General features: G+C 39.2%; 1 protein-coding gene across 2 annotated transcripts in view; it reads left to right on the top strand.

The window, feature by feature from the left end:
• The window catches only part of LOC138763076 (cadherin EGF LAG seven-pass G-type receptor 3-like), a 275,448-nt gene that overhangs the window by 124,072 nt on the left and 131,564 nt on the right, over positions 1-19,812 (top strand). For both annotated transcript variants that reach the window (XM_069936657.1, XM_069936656.1), the window contains exons 10-15: positions 5,779-5,964; positions 7,600-7,710; positions 8,994-9,162; positions 10,471-10,612; positions 11,987-12,107; positions 13,988-14,171. In XM_069936657.1, the coding sequence (XP_069792758.1) occupies positions 5,779-5,964; positions 7,600-7,710; positions 8,994-9,162; positions 10,471-10,612; positions 11,987-12,107; positions 13,988-14,171 (913 nt within the window). The remainder of the gene's footprint in view (positions 1-5,778; positions 5,965-7,599; positions 7,711-8,993; positions 9,163-10,470; positions 10,613-11,986; positions 12,108-13,987; positions 14,172-19,812) is intronic.

The raw sequence follows: 19,812 nt of genomic DNA, 5'->3' as shown, positions 1-19,812 counted from the left end.
TCCTCAACATTTGGAGCATAAATGTCAAGCAAAGTCCAAGCCTCATTAAAAATTGTACAATTCAATTTTAATAATCTTCCACCATTTTTTTCTTCATTCTGTAACTGAAATGGTAGATTCTTGTGCACCAAAATTGCCACTCCTTTCGCCTTTGAATTAAATGATGAATAAAAAACTTGTCCAACCCATTCATGTTTAAGTTTCAAATGTTCCTTATCTGTTAAATGAGTTTCCTGTAAAAAAGCCACATGAACTTTTAATTTTTTTAAGTAAGCAAGTACCTTCTAACACTTAATAGGATTATTTAAACCCTGAACATTAAGAGAAGCGAACTTTAACTTAGACATTTCTTACAACAACGCAAACAAACAAAAAAGAAAAAAAAAGAAAAAAAAACAAGAGGAAAAAAAACCCCTCCCCTTATCCCCTCTTAAAACTACAAGAAAAAAAAGAAATTAATTTTTATTTAAAAAGAAATAATAAAAAAAATCTTCACTCCTAAATCCAAAAATTAGTAAAAAAAAAACAGGTAAGAGGTTACAACTACCTCCTCCTGTCTTAACTGCACAATGCGGTAACTCCCACAAAATATCGGATGTGAGATAACTCACACGTAGCTGACGACTTCTGGAAAATAATGCCCACCCAGCGCCCTCTCCCAACTCCCATTTCACATTAAACCATCATCATTATCTAAAATCTTCTCAGAAAAAAAAAATTTAATCAACTCTGTCACTCCAACCACCATTGCTTCCATTTCTTCTTGAAATTCAACTCCCATCTTGGATCTCCACTCTCTTTGGAGACCGTGGAGGACTGCATTGTTCCTGAAATTGCGTAATTGGTAACGATTGAGCAAAGTCCATAGCTTCCTTAGCGTTATCAAAAAATTTTGGTTGATATCCATCTTGAAAAATCTTCAATACTGCAGGGTATCTAAATGTTGCTTTATATCCTTTTTTCCATAACACTTCTTTCACAGGATTAAATTCACGTCGTTGAGACATAACTTCTTGACTTAAGTCCGGATAAAAAAAAACACGATTATTCTGGACCATCAAAGGAGATCTATTTTGTTGCACATTTCTAATAGCCACACGTAAAATTGTCTCTCTATCATAATAGTTTAAACAACGAACCAGAACAGGTCTTGGATTCTGTCCTGAAAAAGGCTTTTTTCTCAAAGCACTATGAGCACCTTCCAATATTAAGCCCTCCGGGAATTTATCTTGTCCTAACACTTGTGGAATCCATTCGGTAAAAAATTTTCTTGGATCTGGTCCTTCTATATCTTCTGGCAAACCAACAATTTTTACGTTGTTCCGTCTAGACTGATTCTCCAAATAGTCAACCTTTTTTGCTAAATTTTTATTCTGGATTTGTAAAGTTTCAATTGTTTTATTTACGTCTTGTAATCGATCTTGTACCTCGACTATACCTTGGTCACAAACATCAAGTCTTTCATTCGTTTCAAGCTTAAAAGCTCCATAATCCACCATCTGTTGAGTATTAATATCCACCAAGGTATTAAGCTTAGTGTTAACTTAAACTAAAGATTTACCTATCTCTTTTATTGAAGAAGATAACTTAAATTCAAGATTCTTAATAAGCATATCAACTGGAATAGATTCAGGTATAATAGGATCCTGCTGTTTCTGAATAACCAGAGGGTCTTCTTTTCCTTCCCTTGGTTTAACTGCTTTTCTTGCAGTATGACTCCGTGTAGAAACCCCTGACACAACTTCCTCAGCAGTATCAGAGGACTGATAGTCAGGGTTATCCTTAACCCATATTATATCAAGAGCCTTCGTTACATCAAAATCTATTGAAGCCTTCATAACTGGTGGTGCATTTAGCAGCGCCACCGCTACATCGATCGGTGGTCATCTCTTTAAAGTCGGGTCTTCAGCTGGCGGCATCCCAGCTGTTCCAACTGTCAAAGGTTCAGTGTCAGCGCTCATAGCGGGCATTGATTGAAATACACGCGTCTGGCTAGCACTTTGTTCCAAAGGCTGCCGGGTGCCATCTTAAAAGAGCCCTACCGGTATAGAGCGAAGCTCCGTTGCTGAGTCTTGCACTTCTTCTCCTGGATCCATTCCATGCTGAGTCCTGGCTTCTTGTAAACAGGTAGGCTCAGATAACTTCGGGAAATTCAGTTTCTTAGCGATCTGTTGCCTTTTTTTTTCCTTTTTTTTAACAATTGTACCATTAGGAGCTAATTCAAAACCTCTATTTATAAACTTTTTAAAAAGTTTTAACGAGCACTTATAGACAAAACAATAACAAGGAGTCAGGAGAGGACTGGAAGGCACGTCTATTCATTACACCATCTTGCCACGTCCCCCTATGGTATTGACTTCGATGTAATGACCACAACCTTGCGCTCAATGTCAGCAAAACCAAGGAGATGATTGTGGACTTCAGGAGGAAGTCAGGGGGACACAACCCAGTCTTCATCGAGGGCTCAGTAGAAGGTCAAGAACTTCAAATTCCTGAATGTTAACATCTCCGAGGATCTGTCCTGTAGCCTCCATGCTGATGCAATCACAAAGAAGGCTCGCCAGCAGCTATACTTAGTGAGATTTATGAGAAGGTTCGGTATCTCACTGAAAACCTTCATAAAATTCTACAGGTGTACTGCGGAGACCATTCTGGCTGGTTACATCACTGCCTGGTCCAAAGGCGCCAACTCCCAGGACAAGAATAAACTCTAGAGGGTTGTTAACTCGGCCTGCGACATCACAGGCCCCAGACTTCACTCCATCGAGAACATCGACATGAGGCGGTGTCTTAAAAAAAGCAGCCTCTCTCCTCAAAGACCCCTACCATCCAGGTCACTCTGCTACAATCAGGGAAAAGGTACAGGAGGCTGAAGCCGAGCACTCAGCAGCACAAGGACAGTTTCTTCCCCGCTGCCATCAGCTTCCTGAATGATCAATGAACTAAAGACCCTGCCTTACTTTTTGTGGTCTAATATTGTTTATTTTTTATAGTAATATCATAAGATGGTTATAATATGGACGTTTGCTCTATGATGCTGCCACTAAACACCGAATTTTATGACAATATTTTTAGATTCTGACTCAGTGACAAGTAAACAGTCAGCACTCAGTTACTTTGGAAGATTCTGAAGGCAACTTCAAGCAGTCATATACCTAGTTAAATAGGGAAAAGTTACTCTCAGTGATGCACTCCTTCAGCTGCGCAGTCAAAATAGAATTCAGGACTAGCCTGATGTTTTAACTCCTCATGATGCTTTAAAAAAAATGTTACTCCACATGAAACAAAGCGTGAATCAGATTTTAAAGTGCCCAATAACTTTATGTCTGAACAATCTTGATCACTGAAGAATTGTCATTTGCTCAGAATAATTATTTGCCAACTCTCAGCGATTTTAAGATGAGAATTTTTGCAGTTTTTAAGGTTACAGTATTTTAGCTTCAATCTTAATACATCCAAATGTTGCAATTATTCAAGGTTAGTTGGAGGGGATTGGTTCTTCCTTATTTTCATATGTGAGAATTCTTCAGTGAAACTGGCTGCTTGATGACATCATTTTTACTTCTTGATGGAGATGATATACTGCCCTTTAGAAATAAAGTTGATATGCAGAAAGGCGGACGCCAAAGTATAAATTGCTAGATCCTTGTGGGCAGTTTTCTTTAAATGACTCACCACTAAGTCAGGGAGTTTAGGGGCAGCACAGTTGGCATTAGCGGTCAGTGCAACACTCTTACTTGAGTTTGAATGCGACACTGTACGTAAAGAATTTGTCATTCCCCCTCTTGTGGGCCGAAGTGGCCTGTTAACATCCTATAGTCTAAATTTAAAATTAAATGATATGGAAGTGTTGCTAATATTTTACGAACTCCAAATCAATTGGAGTTGTCAACTCTGCGCTATCACCAACATCTTCACTGAAGACAAGAGTTACCAGCGGGGAGGCAAATATCCAGACACACCAGCCCCAGAAGATTAGTAGATACCAAACTCTTCTCTTAGACAAGCCCACTCCACCATACTGTTTTATGTTTAGAGATCTTGTGATGGTGATGGACAAAACTTCAAGGGGTAGCAGCACAAGACACTTCAGATGCTGGAGTATGGGCCAAAAAGAAGCCAACTGCTGGAGGAATTCAGCGAGCCAGGCTGCATCAATGAAGGAAATGAGAAGTTTGATATTTCAGTTGAGACTCTGCATCAGGAGTAAAGGGGAAATGACCAGAATAAAGTGTTTGTAGAAGCAATGAGCTAAGAGCTGGCAAGTGATAGGTGGCCACAAAAGACTGAAGATGCTGGAATCTGGAGCACAGTTCTTGTGGTGCAATTGGTTGATGAAAGTGGAGAAACTACAAGGGTGCTGTTAACATTAAGGAAATGTTGGCATGACAAAATTGAATGGACACGTCATGTATCAGCATCAATGGCACCAGATTCTCAGTTGCTGGAGAAGCATTCTGCTTTTGGAGAAGGAAGGAAAGGGAAAGAACCCTTGTGGCAGGCAGGTCATCTGCAGTGAACTGCAACTGGGTTGAGTGATCTGGGATTAGACTTCTGAGTCAGCTTGGGATGCAGTGGTAAAGATTTTCCTTGAATCAGTAGATCACCAATCACAATGAGCACCAGTTCCAGATCAGTTAATGCGGTTACAACTGTCCTGGCATTAAATTGGCCAAAGACCTTGTCTCTGGCAAGATCACAGCTAATGAGAAACAATGGGTTTTTTAAAAAAGTTTTCAGTGAGAGCTTGAAGCAATGGGCAGGGAAATATTTCAAACATTTATTTCTGAAGAAGCATTGGAGCATGCGACAAACCCCTCACCTCCCACCCATCCCCCCCCCCCACCCAATACAAGTTTTATATCTTCATTGTGAGAGTTTTGGTTATTGTGTATGAGCAGAATAAGTTGGGTGTAAGTGTTCAATGACAGGGGAAGGAGGGGTATCTAAAAGAATAAATCGAACTCTGTGATGTGATTGGACGTAACAAACATGGAATGTAAAAAAAATTAATATTGTTGATAATGGTGTTAATGAAGTGAACGATGGTTAGATTTTGAGTTGAAAAAACATAAATAAATTTAAAAAAAACATTGGAGCAGAAAAATTAAGTTGTTTTAGCAGGTAACAAGAGAGGAGATAAAAACTGAGTAAACCAAGATGGAGAAATAAGGGGAAAAAAACTTGAATCATTAGAAATTATTTTTTGAATGGATTTACAATAAAACTTGAGATAATTGAGAGTGCACTTATTATATATTTCATATTTTGGTTGAGCTGATGAGTGGTGAATCTCGGGATTATCATACTTCCTATAATGTGATGGCAGACAGCAGTCTATTCGTTCAATGATTTAGAGAAAGTATAGAAGAGGGTGATAATCTGTAGTGCATTTAAGAGATTCAAGATGCACATGGTCTAAACGTCACTTCCTATATCCTCAGAATATAGAACTAAATGATAGTCTCTTTATCCTCCTGTCCTTCAGCTTCAAACTGCTTAAGCACCTTGTGAGGTTAATTTCTAAATCCTATACTGTTCACTGGTCATTTCTGGTTGTTAAGAGGTACTGAGGGAATTCATTGCTGAAACATCTCACCTTCATTCTTTGCATTATCGATGAACTTGGCTGCTGCTTGCATATTGGAGCAGTGGGGAAAATGGAGGCATCTGGTTATTTTTCTCGGGAAATCTGTTGTTTCGCATTTGTGGCATTGATTTTAAACTGCTTCCTGAAGTCACATTTTTCTGAATTACTCCTTCCACAATTGCTTTTAGTTGAACTCTGGACACCTATCATTTGCTATCAATCGGGGATCCACTCAGACAGTGAGGTTATTACTGAATAAGATCATGTTGAATGATGGAAGGTGGCACGACCTTCAGCTGGAGCTCCGGGATGTGAGGAATGGCCACAATATTAGATACCTTGCCACCATCACTATTGATTTTGGACTTTATCAGGTCAGATGAATTTCTTTGAATATCTATCACAAAGTTACAGAACATTGAAGGATCTTTGAATGCTCCGTAATAACAGTGAATTTGCAAGGCAAATGACAGTAAAAACCCTGGTATCCAGCACTGAAAGGGATTGGTAAATGCCAGATCTGTGAATTTACCGGTTGCATGTTGCGTGGATTGGTGAGCTGATCACTAGGAAGCTCCAGTGATAAACTTTCGTATTTTTTACCTATTTATTTTCCCCAAATTTTTTTTGCCAGTTGCTTGAGGCTGTCAGTTGCTTGAATTCTGGATAACAGGGATTTTACTGTATATTTTACTGAAATCAGATTTGTTCAAACACTGCTTGTGTGTGAGTTCTTAATTTAATTTTTAATCATTTTGAGGTTCCATTTATTATCACATAATAATACATAAGAATATAATGTACTATAGATGATGTACTTCAACTTTTGTCTGCTGTAAGGCAAACAAAGAGTTGCCATGAGCATTGCGTGGAGCCCCTAACTATAAAGGATGAGGAAGGAAATGGGAGTTGCTTCAGAGACACTGAGTGTCCGTGACTTTGCCTCCAGCACTCCTGCAGCCTCACAGACTCCTGTTCAATCCATTAGCAACCCGAGCTCCAGGTCCAAACCTTTGATGCAATAGGGAAGCCTTCAGCTCCCGACGCCCTTCAGGAGCCCTTCCCTCTTGAATCCTCAGTTCCCATAAGCCAGTCTCAGAGAGCCTGCAGCTTGGTGTAAGTCGTTCATCCACAAATCGCCAGCTGCCCACAAGCTGAGTGAGTCCTTTACAAGTTGCCATCAGCCTGAGTGGGTCCTTCAGCCACTGAACCCCTTGCTGGTCCTCTGCCAGGGTCACCTTCCCTGTAGGGTTGTCTCCCATACTTCACCTTCTCAACGGGGTGGGGGGGGGGGTGGTGTTTGCCCTGCTAATAATGCATTAAGTATATATACCCTTGTCTTGATAATATGCATGGGTGATATGAATAAATTGTGTTCTCAGAATAAGGGTGAAAATTATCAACCATATTTGTGGTCCATCCTTGATTTCCTGAAGGTCACGATGAACCTTTGCATTATTTTCACCTCATTTCCATGCTGAACTATTTCAAAGTACAAGGAATCCACCAATTAATAAGGTCTTGTCCATCACCCTCATTTACTGATGATTTCCATTTATAGTCATGGAATTTTACAGCACAGAAATGGGCCCTTAAGCCCAATGCACCCATGCCAACCAAGCTGTCTACCCAAGCTGGTCCCATTTGCCCGTGTTCAGCCCTTATACCTCTAAACATTTCCTATCCATGTGCCTATGTACGTGTCTTTTAAATAGCACAATGGTACCCACCTACACCATCTCTGGCAGCTCATTTTATATTTCCTTTGGCAGCTCATTCCATTTTGACCGGATTGCTTTCTTGAGGAAGAGACATTTGAGTTTTAATGATAAGCAAATAGCTTTCGAGGTGAATTTGTGGAGAATGAGAGGCAAAGATAAAATACACCCTTAAAAGTAAATATTGTCTGACTGAATTGATAGAAACATGTTCCCAACCATGAAAATATTTCAATCTAATTGTGCATGCACTTCTGCAGATTTTATTTTATATTTCTTTCTTGCTGCCAGGATACGGTTGTTATTGGCAATGAGTTACATGGGCTGAAGTTGAAGCATCTCCACGTCGGTGGAATTCTCAGAGCTGGTGAAGTGCAGAATGGACTGGATGGCTGTATCCAGGTATAACAATTGCTGTTTGTTGCAGTCTACACTTGAGGAATTGTGTCCTGTCGTGTCCCTAAGGAAACGTATCAAGTTGACAGAGAATGCAGCAGCACGTTGTCCAAGAAATGTAGTGTGTTGCTGTCACTCATCAACAGGAATGGCAATATTTTTGATTTCAGTGTCATGGGGTTTTTTTTTGCATATAATTAGCAGGTCTTGCTAGTTAAAAAGAGTGACGTTTAGAAGCATTGTTGATGGAGCGAATGCATGGAAATTTCCCAGGACATTTTCATACACCATAAAGCTCACGACCGAACACCATTGTTCTAAAAAGCAGTTGCCAAGTTTCGTTCAAAGATTTTGCATTCAGTCTCTGACCTCGCTACAATTGCCCCAAGTTACTCTGAGCAAATAAATGGGGAGAAAAGTCAACCAGCGCTCCTAATTAAACAAATTCTTAATACAATATCCAGACACAAAACATTTACTGACCATTTCTCCCCCTGGATGATATATATGACCTGTTGAATTCCTTCAGCAATTCTCTGTTTCCTCAAGATCTTTCCACTTGAAAGTATTTTTTGCATGTTATTTGGAAGTTGTTAAATAAATCTACATGACCCGCAAATTCAGGAATATAATCTGTGCAGTCGTGTTTCATTTTGCCTGTTCTGTGCCTCATTATTTTGTAGTGAATGCATAGTTTGCATGTCGAAGATGCATTGCATGTTTGCATTTCTGATTTGGAAGAAATTATATTCCTGCAACTAATTCAGTAAAACAGCAGTGCGTTGCTTAACTGTTAACCCCAACTCTTTTGCAATGTGTCATTGTGGATAATACTTGAGACCAGTGTGGTAATCGTCTGCAATCATTTTTAGGTGTACATTTTCAAGTAGATTATTTAGGAAAGCAGCCAGCTGTTTTTATTCCCCTTCCATCCTTACACCAGGGAGTCTGTCTCTGCTACCTTCTGACTGCATTTGGCAGATTCAACACAAGCAAGGATTAAGGTGGCGCTCGCCTGATTTCCGCAACACTGTTTTATTCACACTTTTTGTAATCCTTGGTTCAGAAATCTTTAACCCTCTGCAGTCTGTGTCAATGGGAAATGTAAATATCCTTGCAGAAGTGAGCACATGATATGTCATTGTCACTTTGCAATTGTTGATCCTCACCTGACCCACATCTATTGATCTTTACATTGGCCTGAAGGTAGCACTGACTGGCATTCCTGTGCATGTGAGGGATATTATCAAGCCACGTGAATGTGACTGTGATTCTTTTTCCACCTGCAGGGAGTACATCTTGGTGACACCTCTATTGGAATTGCAATGCCAAAACCAAGCCACTCTTTGAATGTAGAACTGGGCTGCACTATCCCTGATCTATGTGACTCCTCCCCATGTCCAGTTAACAGCTACTGCAGCGATGATTGGCAGGCATATTCGTGCATTTGTGAGCCAGGTATTGTTTGGAAAATTGAATCTTGTTCAGCATGTTCACTGAATCGGTGCAAGTGGCCGAGGATCAATACTCATTCTGTCTGCAGTGCTTACCTTGCTAATTTACCAGAAACAACATTTTTAGGGATAACCCAGTTGCAACAAGCTGCACGGCTCCAGTTATCAAAAGGAGGGATCGCGAGGTTCACTTAAAATGAGGATAAATAGGAAGTCTATAGACGAATTAGTTTAAAAAAAATTCAGGTTCTAAAAGTTCTCGTTTACAAATGGAAAGAGGCGGTGCATTTTGCTTTGATTTGAAGATTCTCTTTGGTTCTTCCATGCATGGAAAGTAGGACGTTGATCTGTTTGTTTGGCTTCTTTTGCCATGCATTTGGACAGAGGCTGAAGGCAATTCTATGATTCATGCCATTTTGCCACTCCTCTCCACCTGCAAAATGATAAATGAAGCATAGATTCTCTGATTGTAGTCACATGGCAGTTTGGTGAGTATAAATTAGCTGCCAAAAAAAAAGGTTTTCTTTGGAACTGCCAGCAAATTCTCAACTTCTGTGCAGCAGATCCCACTCCTGAACTCCCCCTGGGTCTGGCTGTTGGCCTCCCTCCGTCTTCTTCAGGTTCCCTAGCTTTTAGGCTGGTAATTGGCTCTCAGTTTCTCTGTCACTTAACACATGGTGCAGCATCCCCAAGTCACCGGGACCTATTTGATTGCGGAATGAAAGCAACTGAGAAAGCTAAGTTTTAGAATTCATTTCAGAAAGCTTCGGACAACTCAGCCAGTTTTATGTATGAACTTGTAATCTCACAAATCTATCATCAGAAATAATTATTCATTTTGCTAAGATATGTTTAATTGCTGCTTTTTGGAGTCTAATGCCTTGTTGGGTATACTCATGAAATTCAACATAGATTTCCACCCAGCCACAGATCAATGCAATGATTGTTGACATGGGTCGAAAATAGTTGCATATATTACCACACAATCACCAAGGAACTGGAACAATCTAGGTGAGCAGAACAGATTCGTGCAGTCCACTTTTGGCCTGAGCAACAAAAACACAGAAAGATTCGGATGCAGGCATGCTCCATGCATGCATCAATTACTCACTTGTAATTACAAATCAAAGTGTAATTACCTACATGTGGTTTCCCAATTAGCCACATGTAGCTCATGATAAATCCATTGGCGAGCTCTGCGTTAGATCACACAAATATTAAATCAATTCCTTGCAAGAATTTGTCAAAAAGAAAAAAGTGCAGAGGTTGCTGCAAGATTGATGTGAAGTATTCAAGCATGTTTCATATTTAGGTTACTATGGTGAGTCTTGTGTTGATGCCTGTCAGCTGAATCCATGTGAAAATGAATCAGCCTGCCGACGTAAGCCTAGCTCCTCGCATGGATACACATGTGATTGTGGAGAGAATCATTTTGGCCAGTACTGTGAACACAGGTAACAAAACATCCTTCTGGAAAAGAAATGTGGCATTTTATTGGCATACAAGTTTGCGAGCAACCAAATAATAAAATTAGTGGAGTATTTTGTCTCACCCCGTAAAACAAAAATCATGGATATGTGACTTGTTTCAAAACCACAAATTTTCTGTAGCTTTAGCTCAAGAGTAAGGCCCTCTGAGTTGGCCAAATTTTGGGGTATGCTTGATGATATTAGACCTCTGCTCTTCTTCCCATCTATTGAAAGTTATGATTCCTGGAGGAGGTCCATAATATAAATAATATCAGAAAGGTAGTGTGAAAAATGCTATTTATGTTTTTTAGCAACTTTAAAGAGTGCAGTAAAGGATGATAACACTAATGATCTGGCTATTTAGCTAAAACCCCTTGAAAGGCTAGATAGCATCTCTTTTTACCAAAGGTCCATTATCTCTGCATCAAAAAGAAAATGCCAGGCCATGTTCTGTAATTTACTTAAATATTATGCAGGTCATAAATGAATGAAAAAGATATTTTCATGGAATAGGTTTCACGAAGCAAAATTTGGAAATTGTAAAAGTATTCTACGTTGGTCCAGTATGATCTTGTGGGTGGAAAGTGATGTACTGGTTGTTAGAATGAAAGTTACTTTGTAAATGGAAGAGACCTCTCCCAAAGAAAATAATGTAAATTGAGGAGTACATGTACACCAAATAAGGTTGCTTTCTATGTGTGTTCTCGTTCCCTTTCATTGATCCTCTGCCCATCTACCCCATCCATTTCCCTTTTCCTATTTGTTTAAAAATGCAACATTATTTGAATACTTACATGATTGACAAAAAGGCAAATATACATTTTATTGCATGTTCACATCTCATAATTGCACAAATTGACCCAAAAGAAAGTTTTTCTTTGAACTTCCCGAATCAGTTTGATGCTTTCATGTTGCAGTTTCCTCTGAGACTGCACCAAATAGATCATTTACACCCAGAGTTCTGAAAATGTTGCTCTCCAAATTTCCTCCTGTAGTAGAATGTGCCGGAGATGCCTTTTAATCCCCAATGCCTTTCCCAAGAAGTGGCTGAGAATGAGTTTGGCCTTTGTTGAGATTTATGGCTGTGAATCTGCAGCCTTCCTTTCAGTGGCATTTTATTGCACAAGCACAGAGAAAAATGTAATTTATAAAAAGTGAAAGTTAGTACCAGTGTGTTTAAATGCCAGTGATAAATACTGTGAAGATAAACCAATAATATTGTGTTTTTTAAAAAAAAAATGTTGTTTCAAAAGTATTTTGTTGATCGTAAAGTTCTTTGAGATGTCCTGAAATTGTGAAAGGCTGTTGTATAATGCAAATCATATAATGATTTTTCTCCACCTCAAACATTTGGTTTAGAATTGACCAGCAGTGTCCCAAAGGATGGTGGGGGAACCCAACATGTGGACCTTGCAATTGTGACATCAATAAAGGCCTTGATCCAGACTGCAACAAGACAACCGGGCAATGCCATTGTAAGGTGGGTGTCATCCTCTGAAGAGCAGCAACTAATCCCACCCCCCCCCTTCCCTTGCGAGTGTGCACAAATGTAGAAGTGGGTGTATTTTGCAATATTTCATATCATAAATTGAAACGTGTTTACTGCTGGATATCAAAAGCAGCTTCTTCTGTGATGATTTTCAAATTTGGCTCCAACAGAGCCAAATATTTAGAATATTTTTCTGCCCCATAAAAAAATTGCCTTTCCATTTTGTCCCAGGCAAGTTTTCCATAGTTTTGTATCTTAAGCCCCTTTTACTCTTGCATCCCGCTAAATTGGCCGTTCAGTGTCCCGGGATAGGGATGGGAATTTGGCCTTTCACACTTGACCACTTTTAACTGGGTCATTGAACACTTTCACACTTACAAAGAACCATTCCCGGGGTTAGGACTGTTCTACCTTCTACTGGTGATGTCATGATGCATCGAGCGATGGTGGACCTGCCCTAAATCCTGATCAATGTATTATGATCTTATATTTGAATATAATTAATCATGCCTAATTATAACATAATTAAGCTTTATGTACAGCCCAGTATGAGCCCTTCAGCTCCTGTTGTTGCACTGACCTATATAAACCTTTATAAGGAAACGTGGGAAGGTGCTAACAATAAATAGCGAGAGCGGACAATTTTTAAAAAGCGCGGAATGTTGGTAGTGCTATAGCGCACAATTTATATAGCGTGACAAAGTTGGTAACTTTTTTCCCACAGTCTTTATAAATTGTGTACTATAGCACTACTAACTTTCCCACACTGTTTAAAAATTGTCCGTTATTGCTATTTATTTCCTCTCTCTCTCCCCCACAACAACTTTCTCATGCCAAAGTTTATTCCTTCATTTTAATCTTTTTTACCTTCACATTCCTGCACTCACGCAAAAACTTGGGCCATTTCAATCCCACAGTGCAATTACCCATTTCACACTTGCCTGATTGCAACGCCGATGTCTGCAGACGCCAGGAATTGTACTAGGGGTGGGGGCGTGAGATGATTTTCCTTTCACACTAGACATTTTAAAGGCTGATTGGCTGTTAATTCCTGGGATCACTGGCAAGTGTGAAAGGGGGCTTTAGAGATCCAGTACTGTACAGTTTATTTTCATTATTCATGATAAATACTTTGCATAATGATTCTACTCTAGCAATATATTTTAAGGTCACAGAAAATTATGATTTTATTCACCAGTTTCCCACAACAGCTGATGTACCTGTTAACGAGCCCAATTATGAGCACTGTCACTTTCAGAAACTGTAATTACCCAAATGCATTTCACACAAACTCTCTAGCTCATTGCATAGCCAACTGGAAATTTTAATTGACAACTATTAAACTATTAAAACTGATAACTTTTTTTCATAATCTATTTAAATTCTGTTTAGAGACTTTCTTTCTTCACCCTCTATACTTTATAAATCATTTTCAATTCCATTGTCATATATTGCATTGCAGCGGTAAAACAATACATATCATTTCTTGCATCTGAACAGTTTTAACATGGGTTTTAATTGTGGAATTATTTTTAATCACATAGTCTGCTATATCTTTTCCTATTGTCATCATTCATGCATAAAGGATCAGTAAGATATTTTATTTGTCCGATTTGGATTTGAAATCAAGATCCAATTATGGAAGAACAGATCTGTAATTGTCATATCTCTGCATTCCTGAAAATCAGCTATTTTTTAACCTCATAAATAAAATATTTGTTTTATAAACAATTGCATTAGAATGTCCAATTCTTGTGATTCATGGAATAATTAGGTATGTGGTTTTCATCACTAGAAGTCCCACAAACATTTTATTCAAAATACCTTGACTATAAACTCAATTTAACATGAGTTTGTTTTTGTTCTTCCAGGAGTTTCACTACCGTCCTGTTGGAAGCGATGCATGCCTACCTTGTGACTGCTATCCCATTGGCTCGTTTTCCAGGTCATGCGATCAAGAAACCGGCCAATGCCACTGTAGACCAGGAGTGATTGGACGTCAGTGCAACCAGTGTGATAATCCCTTTGCAGAGGTCACGCATAGCGGATGTGAAGGTAGGAAGTGTCCTCCAAAGATAATTCATGCAAGGGCATAAAAAGGTAAGACCAGGAGTAGTTACTTCCCCCTCCACCCCCCCCCAAGAGCCATTTAATATGATAAATAATATTATCTGCCCCAAGCCATGGCTTCTCTGCTACCCAGGCCACATCTTCTCTTAGTGAAGGTGGTGAATCTCTGGATTTTCTGGGATAAGTAATTCCAAAGATTCACCATGCTCTGTAAGAAGCTTAAAATTACTGCCTACTTGATATTGTGGCTATATCTCCTCATTTGAGGTCACCTACTTGTGGAAACAGACAGTCATGCCCTCAGGGATAATTTTAGCTTCATTTGATGAGTGATCATTCTTCTGAACTTCAAAGCTTTTATTTATTTAGCCACTTGACATAGGACATAGCAGAAATAAACTTAGTGAATTACATTTTCACTGCCTCCAATGCCAATATGTTCCTTTTTAAATAAGGGGACAGAATTGGTCACACCACCACCATGTATACTTGTACCCCACTGCTAAACTTCATTCCTCCCACAATGGGGCCAAAATCCCATTTGCTTTCTTACCCACCTGCTGCCCATAATTTTTTTCCTTTTGAGAAATACCTGGATGTCTTGGCTCATCTGTGTTATTTCTCCATTTAGTTGATCCAGTAGACTCCTTTTACAGAAGTTCATGACATCAGCCTTTGCCACATTAATCTCCATTTGCCAATTTTCTGCCCACTTGCACAACCTCTCTGTACTCTACAGTATCCATCTATTCTCAGTGACACATTCACACTCACCAATTTTCAGTCTTCTATGCAATAAAACAATTTCAATCCATACTCACATACTTTTACCTTGTCCACCAGCCTTTTACATGGCACATTGTCAAATGTCTTCTGGAAAAGCAAATAACCATCATCTATATGTTCCTGCCTATTGACTATATTTGTTACATCCTCAAAGAATTGTGGCAAGATTGTCAAACGTGAGTTGGCTTTCATAAAACCATGTTGCATGATTGCTTTAAGCTTCTCTATTTCTTCCTTGGTTGTAGACTCCAAGATTTTGCCAGCACCAGGTGTTATCTGCTTTTTCTCTTCCTCCCTTCTTGAACAATGCAGTCACGTTTCCAATGTTCTGGTACTTTTCCAGAATTCTAGCCTCGCTTCCTTTAGAATTCCTCTCAGGTGCCAGCCTTCAGGAAATGGCTGCTCACCTGCCTTTAGCCACATTAGTTTGTCCATAAGTTAATTTGTTGGTGTAATTGCAATGTCCCCGGCAGTACCAACTGATTTAATTTAAAGTACCTACTATTTCCTTGTTTTCTAAATGTTAATCCCCTAGTATTAACCTCAAGGGGAAACTTCATGTTCCCTCTCCCTTTTATTTTGTAGCTTTTTTTTAAAAAAAAAACCTGTTTTGGTGTTTCTTGCCCATTTTCTCTTAACATTAATTTTCCCTCTCCTATTAACTTAAAGCCCCTTCAACTTTGCCAGTTTATGTGCTCGAGACTTGGACTCTTAAAAAAACTTGCTTTGGACACATGGAATCCCAAAACTGAATTTTTACTCATCTAATCTTTGCTCTCTGTGTGAAAAGTATATGTACTGTGACAGATTATATCATTTTTTATATTATATATAGATATGATTTTGGAAGAGATAGATTGTGGGGGTTTTAGTGTCGGAAACAAACACTTCACAAAACAAATTTCATTTAAAATGCAAGAGCTCTCCGCAAGCCAGTCACTCCGGGCCCAGTCCTTTTGTAAAGACTTTGCTGAAGGTTTTCACAAGGAGATGAAAGAAGAGCCACTCTCAGGGAACAGATACGATCTTTCAGGAATTGATTTTGGAGCCAGCAATCTGTTTGGTGGCAATTTGCTGTTTTAAGAGAGGTTCTGGTTTTGACAAGCAGAGGGAGAGAAGAACATGTGATTCTTTAGAGAGAGAGAGAGAGAGAGAGAGAGTGATTTCTGCAGTGGCTTCTGGAGGCTACAGCACAACAAACTGGGAGCTTGTTTAAACCTCATTTTGAAGATGGATTGTGAATTCGGAGTTCAACCTGTTGAAAAACCCTTGTGATCCATACAAGAGGAAATGGCTGGCTAGAGTGTTTCACCTGAAATAAGGGAAACAAAAATAACTCTGTGGTGACCTGGAACAAGAGGTTAACATTTGGAAAGCCCTGATGAGCAAGTTTCTTTGGCAAGACACTGAAGTACTGATGGAAGTAAATCAATTTGTCTTTGAAAACCAACAAGAACCTTCCTGAACAGTAACCATTTTAACCGTTTCCACCAGAGCCAGGTGAAAATTCTTCAATGTTAAATTCTGTGCACAGTATAAGAATTGCCTGATAACCGTGAACTTGGAGGAGTGAGAGGTGAGATTGGACTGTGAACCAAAGAACTCTTCTGAATACACACATTACATACACGTGCAATGAGAATTAGAAGGGGGGTTAAGCTAATAGTAATAAGTCAAGTTTGATCCTGTTTTATATTTAAAGAAAATTAAAAGTAACTTTTAAGTAACCATTTGTCTTGGTGAATTTCTATTGCTGCTAGGTTTTGGGGTCCTCTGGGCCCATAACAGTACGTACTCTTGACCGGGTTCTCCTTAGGAGGTCTCATTATATATATTTGTGTATGATTGTTGAAGGCGAGGAGCACATGGCAGCATTATTGTTTTAATATGGATGAATTTCAAACTATTCTCATTCATCTATTAATTTAATAAAAATAACACTTAATAACGCAGTCAACAATTCCTTTAAAATAACTGAGATAATCAGACATACATTCGTGGTTCATTAAACTTCTGAAGCAATTGACCCAGCTGTTGGAAAATATTCCAGATGACATCTCAATGTATCCCATAATTGATAGAACTTTCATTACATTTTGCTTATGGTAGATATTTGTTGAAAATATATAACTTGCTTCTAGTTCTAGACAGAATCCCAATTCCAAAAAAAATTAAAAGTTATATGATAAAGAAATATTTGGGAGTGTTTTATGAGGGAATACATCAGTAAGTTTCTGCAAGTTTATCACAAGGATTGTCTGTATAAATGAGAAGAATTAAGAATAAAGTAAGTCACTGCAGCAGGGAATCAGAATCAGAATTTATTGTTGTGAGCATGTCACAAAATCCGTTGTTTTGGGGCAGCATCAAATATTGCTATAAATTAGATTTCAAAATGAATAAATAGTGCAAAAAAAAGGAGAAAATGAGGTAATGTCTGATTTGGGGGTGGGGTGGGAGAGAAGCTGTGCTTGTGCCATTGTGCTCGTCTTTAGGCTCCTGTACTTCATTCCTGATCTTTGATAACTTAGCAACTGAGCCTTCTTGAGCAGTGTGAAGAGGATGTGACCTTGGTGGTGGCTGTATTCTTAAGACCCCACCTCTTGTCAATGTCCTTGATGGAGTGAAGACTGATGCTTGTGATGTTGTTGGCCAAGTTGACAACTCTTTGAAGTTTTTTTCTTGTCCTGCGCATTGGCATCTCCATACCAGACAGTGATGCAACCAGTCAGAATGCTATTTATGGTACAACTGTAGAAATTTTCGAGAGTCTTTGGTGACGTTTAAATTTCTCCTGAAACTCCTCACGAAGAATTGCCGCTGGCAAGCCTTCTTCATGATTGCATCAAGGAGGCCCTAGGACAGATCCTCAGAGATGTCGACAGCCAAAAATGTTATGTTCTTGACCCTTGCTGCTGCTGACCCCTCGATGAGGATTGGTTCGTGTTTTCTTCTGATTTCCTCCTGAAGTCTACAGTCAGCTCCTTGGTTTTGCTAACGTTAAGAGGAAGGCTGTTGTTGCAATGCCACTCAACTAGCTGACCTTTTGTATCCTCCCTCCTTATTGCCCTCTGTGATTCTGCTGATGACCGTGGTGTCACCAGCAAATTTTTTGAAGACATTTGAATTGTGCCTGGCCACACAGTCATGGGTGTAGAGTGAGTAGAGCAATGGGCTAAGCACACATGCATGCCGATGGGATTGTCAAGCTTCTACTTCCTTAGAAGGGCAAAGAAATTTAGCACGTCCCTTAACAACATCCACAGATGCACCATTGATCTGGGAGATGTTTTGCTCAAGACCAGGAGAAATTGAAGAAGGTTATGGATGCAGCTTGGAACATCATATAAGCCTTCCTCCAATCCATCAACTCCATCTACCCTTTGCAATTTCTCTGAAATTGAGCCAACAGACTGAAGGGTCCATCCCACCCTGGCCCCGGTCTTTTCTACCTCCTTCTAAAAAAAATTCAAAAGTATGAAATTGTACATCAATAGGGTCGAAGACAGCTTCTTCCAATCAACTTCTGGAACCTCTCAATAGTCTTCCCATGCTGCTCTTGCTATGCACTTAGCGATCATTTCACTGTTAAGTCTATGTGCTGCAACTTTAACCTGCTATATGCATCTTAGAGTTGACTTGCTGGGCTGCTTGCAGAACAAACCCTTATCACTGCACCAGGCATAATGTGATAATGAACTTGAATGGCAGGCCATTCATCCTCATGCTCTACCGCTTACAAGGTCTTTTACCTCAGTGCCATTTTCCCGCACTAACCCCATATCCCCTTAACATTGAAAAATCTATCTTTGATAACTTAGCAACTGAGCCTTCTTGAGCAGAAAATTCTAGATTCATGACATATTTAATGAGAGAGTGAACATTACAATTGTTGATACTATAAGACCACAAGGCATAGAAGCAGAAATAGGTTATTCAGCCCATCAAGTCTGCCCTGCCATTTGATCATGAGCTGATCCATTTTACCACTCAGCCTCACCGCCTGGCCTTTTCCCCAGAACCTTTGATGCCCTGGCTCATCAAGAACCTATCAATATCAACTGTGGCAACAAATACCACAGATTCACTACCCTCTGGATAAAGAAATTTCTCCACATCTCTGTTCTAAGCAGATGCCCTTTCAGTCTGAAGTTGTGCCCTCTTGACGTGGACTCTCCTCTCATGAGAAACAACCTTTCGACATCTACTCAGTCCACACCTTTCTTCATTACTCTATCAGTCTATCTTAAAACAGAAAACATAACTGTCAGACCACATGATTTAAAATGCAGTGATGTGAAATTAGTTTTACTTGATGTTACTGGAATAATATTAGAATGTGGCCCACAAATTAATTTGTGTAGACATGATATTTTAAGGGCTGTGGGAGCCAATTGTTCTATTAAATCAATTGTGAAATTCAATTGATTCCTTAATAAGCTCAGCACATAATGAGCCTTCATATCACGTGGTTTTGTACATGTAATGACACATGCTTGGGGCATACACTGCCTCTGTCGATCCTTGTGCAACACATGTTTGAAATCTTTTCTTTTTAAAATAACCTTTATTGATTTTAATGAAAAGAATACACACAAAGATCCAATACATACGCTGGAATATAAGAAAAGAAAAAATTTGTATATTTCAGATAAAACCTCGATTATACATGCTACAAATTGTGTTCACCCTTCCCAATCAAACCGTTATATCAATATATTAAAAAAGGAAAAAAAAAAACCCTCCCTATTCATCAAACCCCTTCCTCTAAACAAGGCAAACCTGCATATCTAATATACAGAGGAAGTGAAGGATGACCCTCGGAACCAGACAATGCTGT

This window comes from Narcine bancroftii, chromosome 5 (assembly GCF_036971445.1).
Source record: "Narcine bancroftii isolate sNarBan1 chromosome 5, sNarBan1.hap1, whole genome shotgun sequence".
Lineage (NCBI taxonomy): Eukaryota > Metazoa > Chordata > Chondrichthyes > Torpediniformes > Narcinidae > Narcine > Narcine bancroftii.
This window is presented reverse-complemented; position numbering and strand designations above follow the sequence as displayed.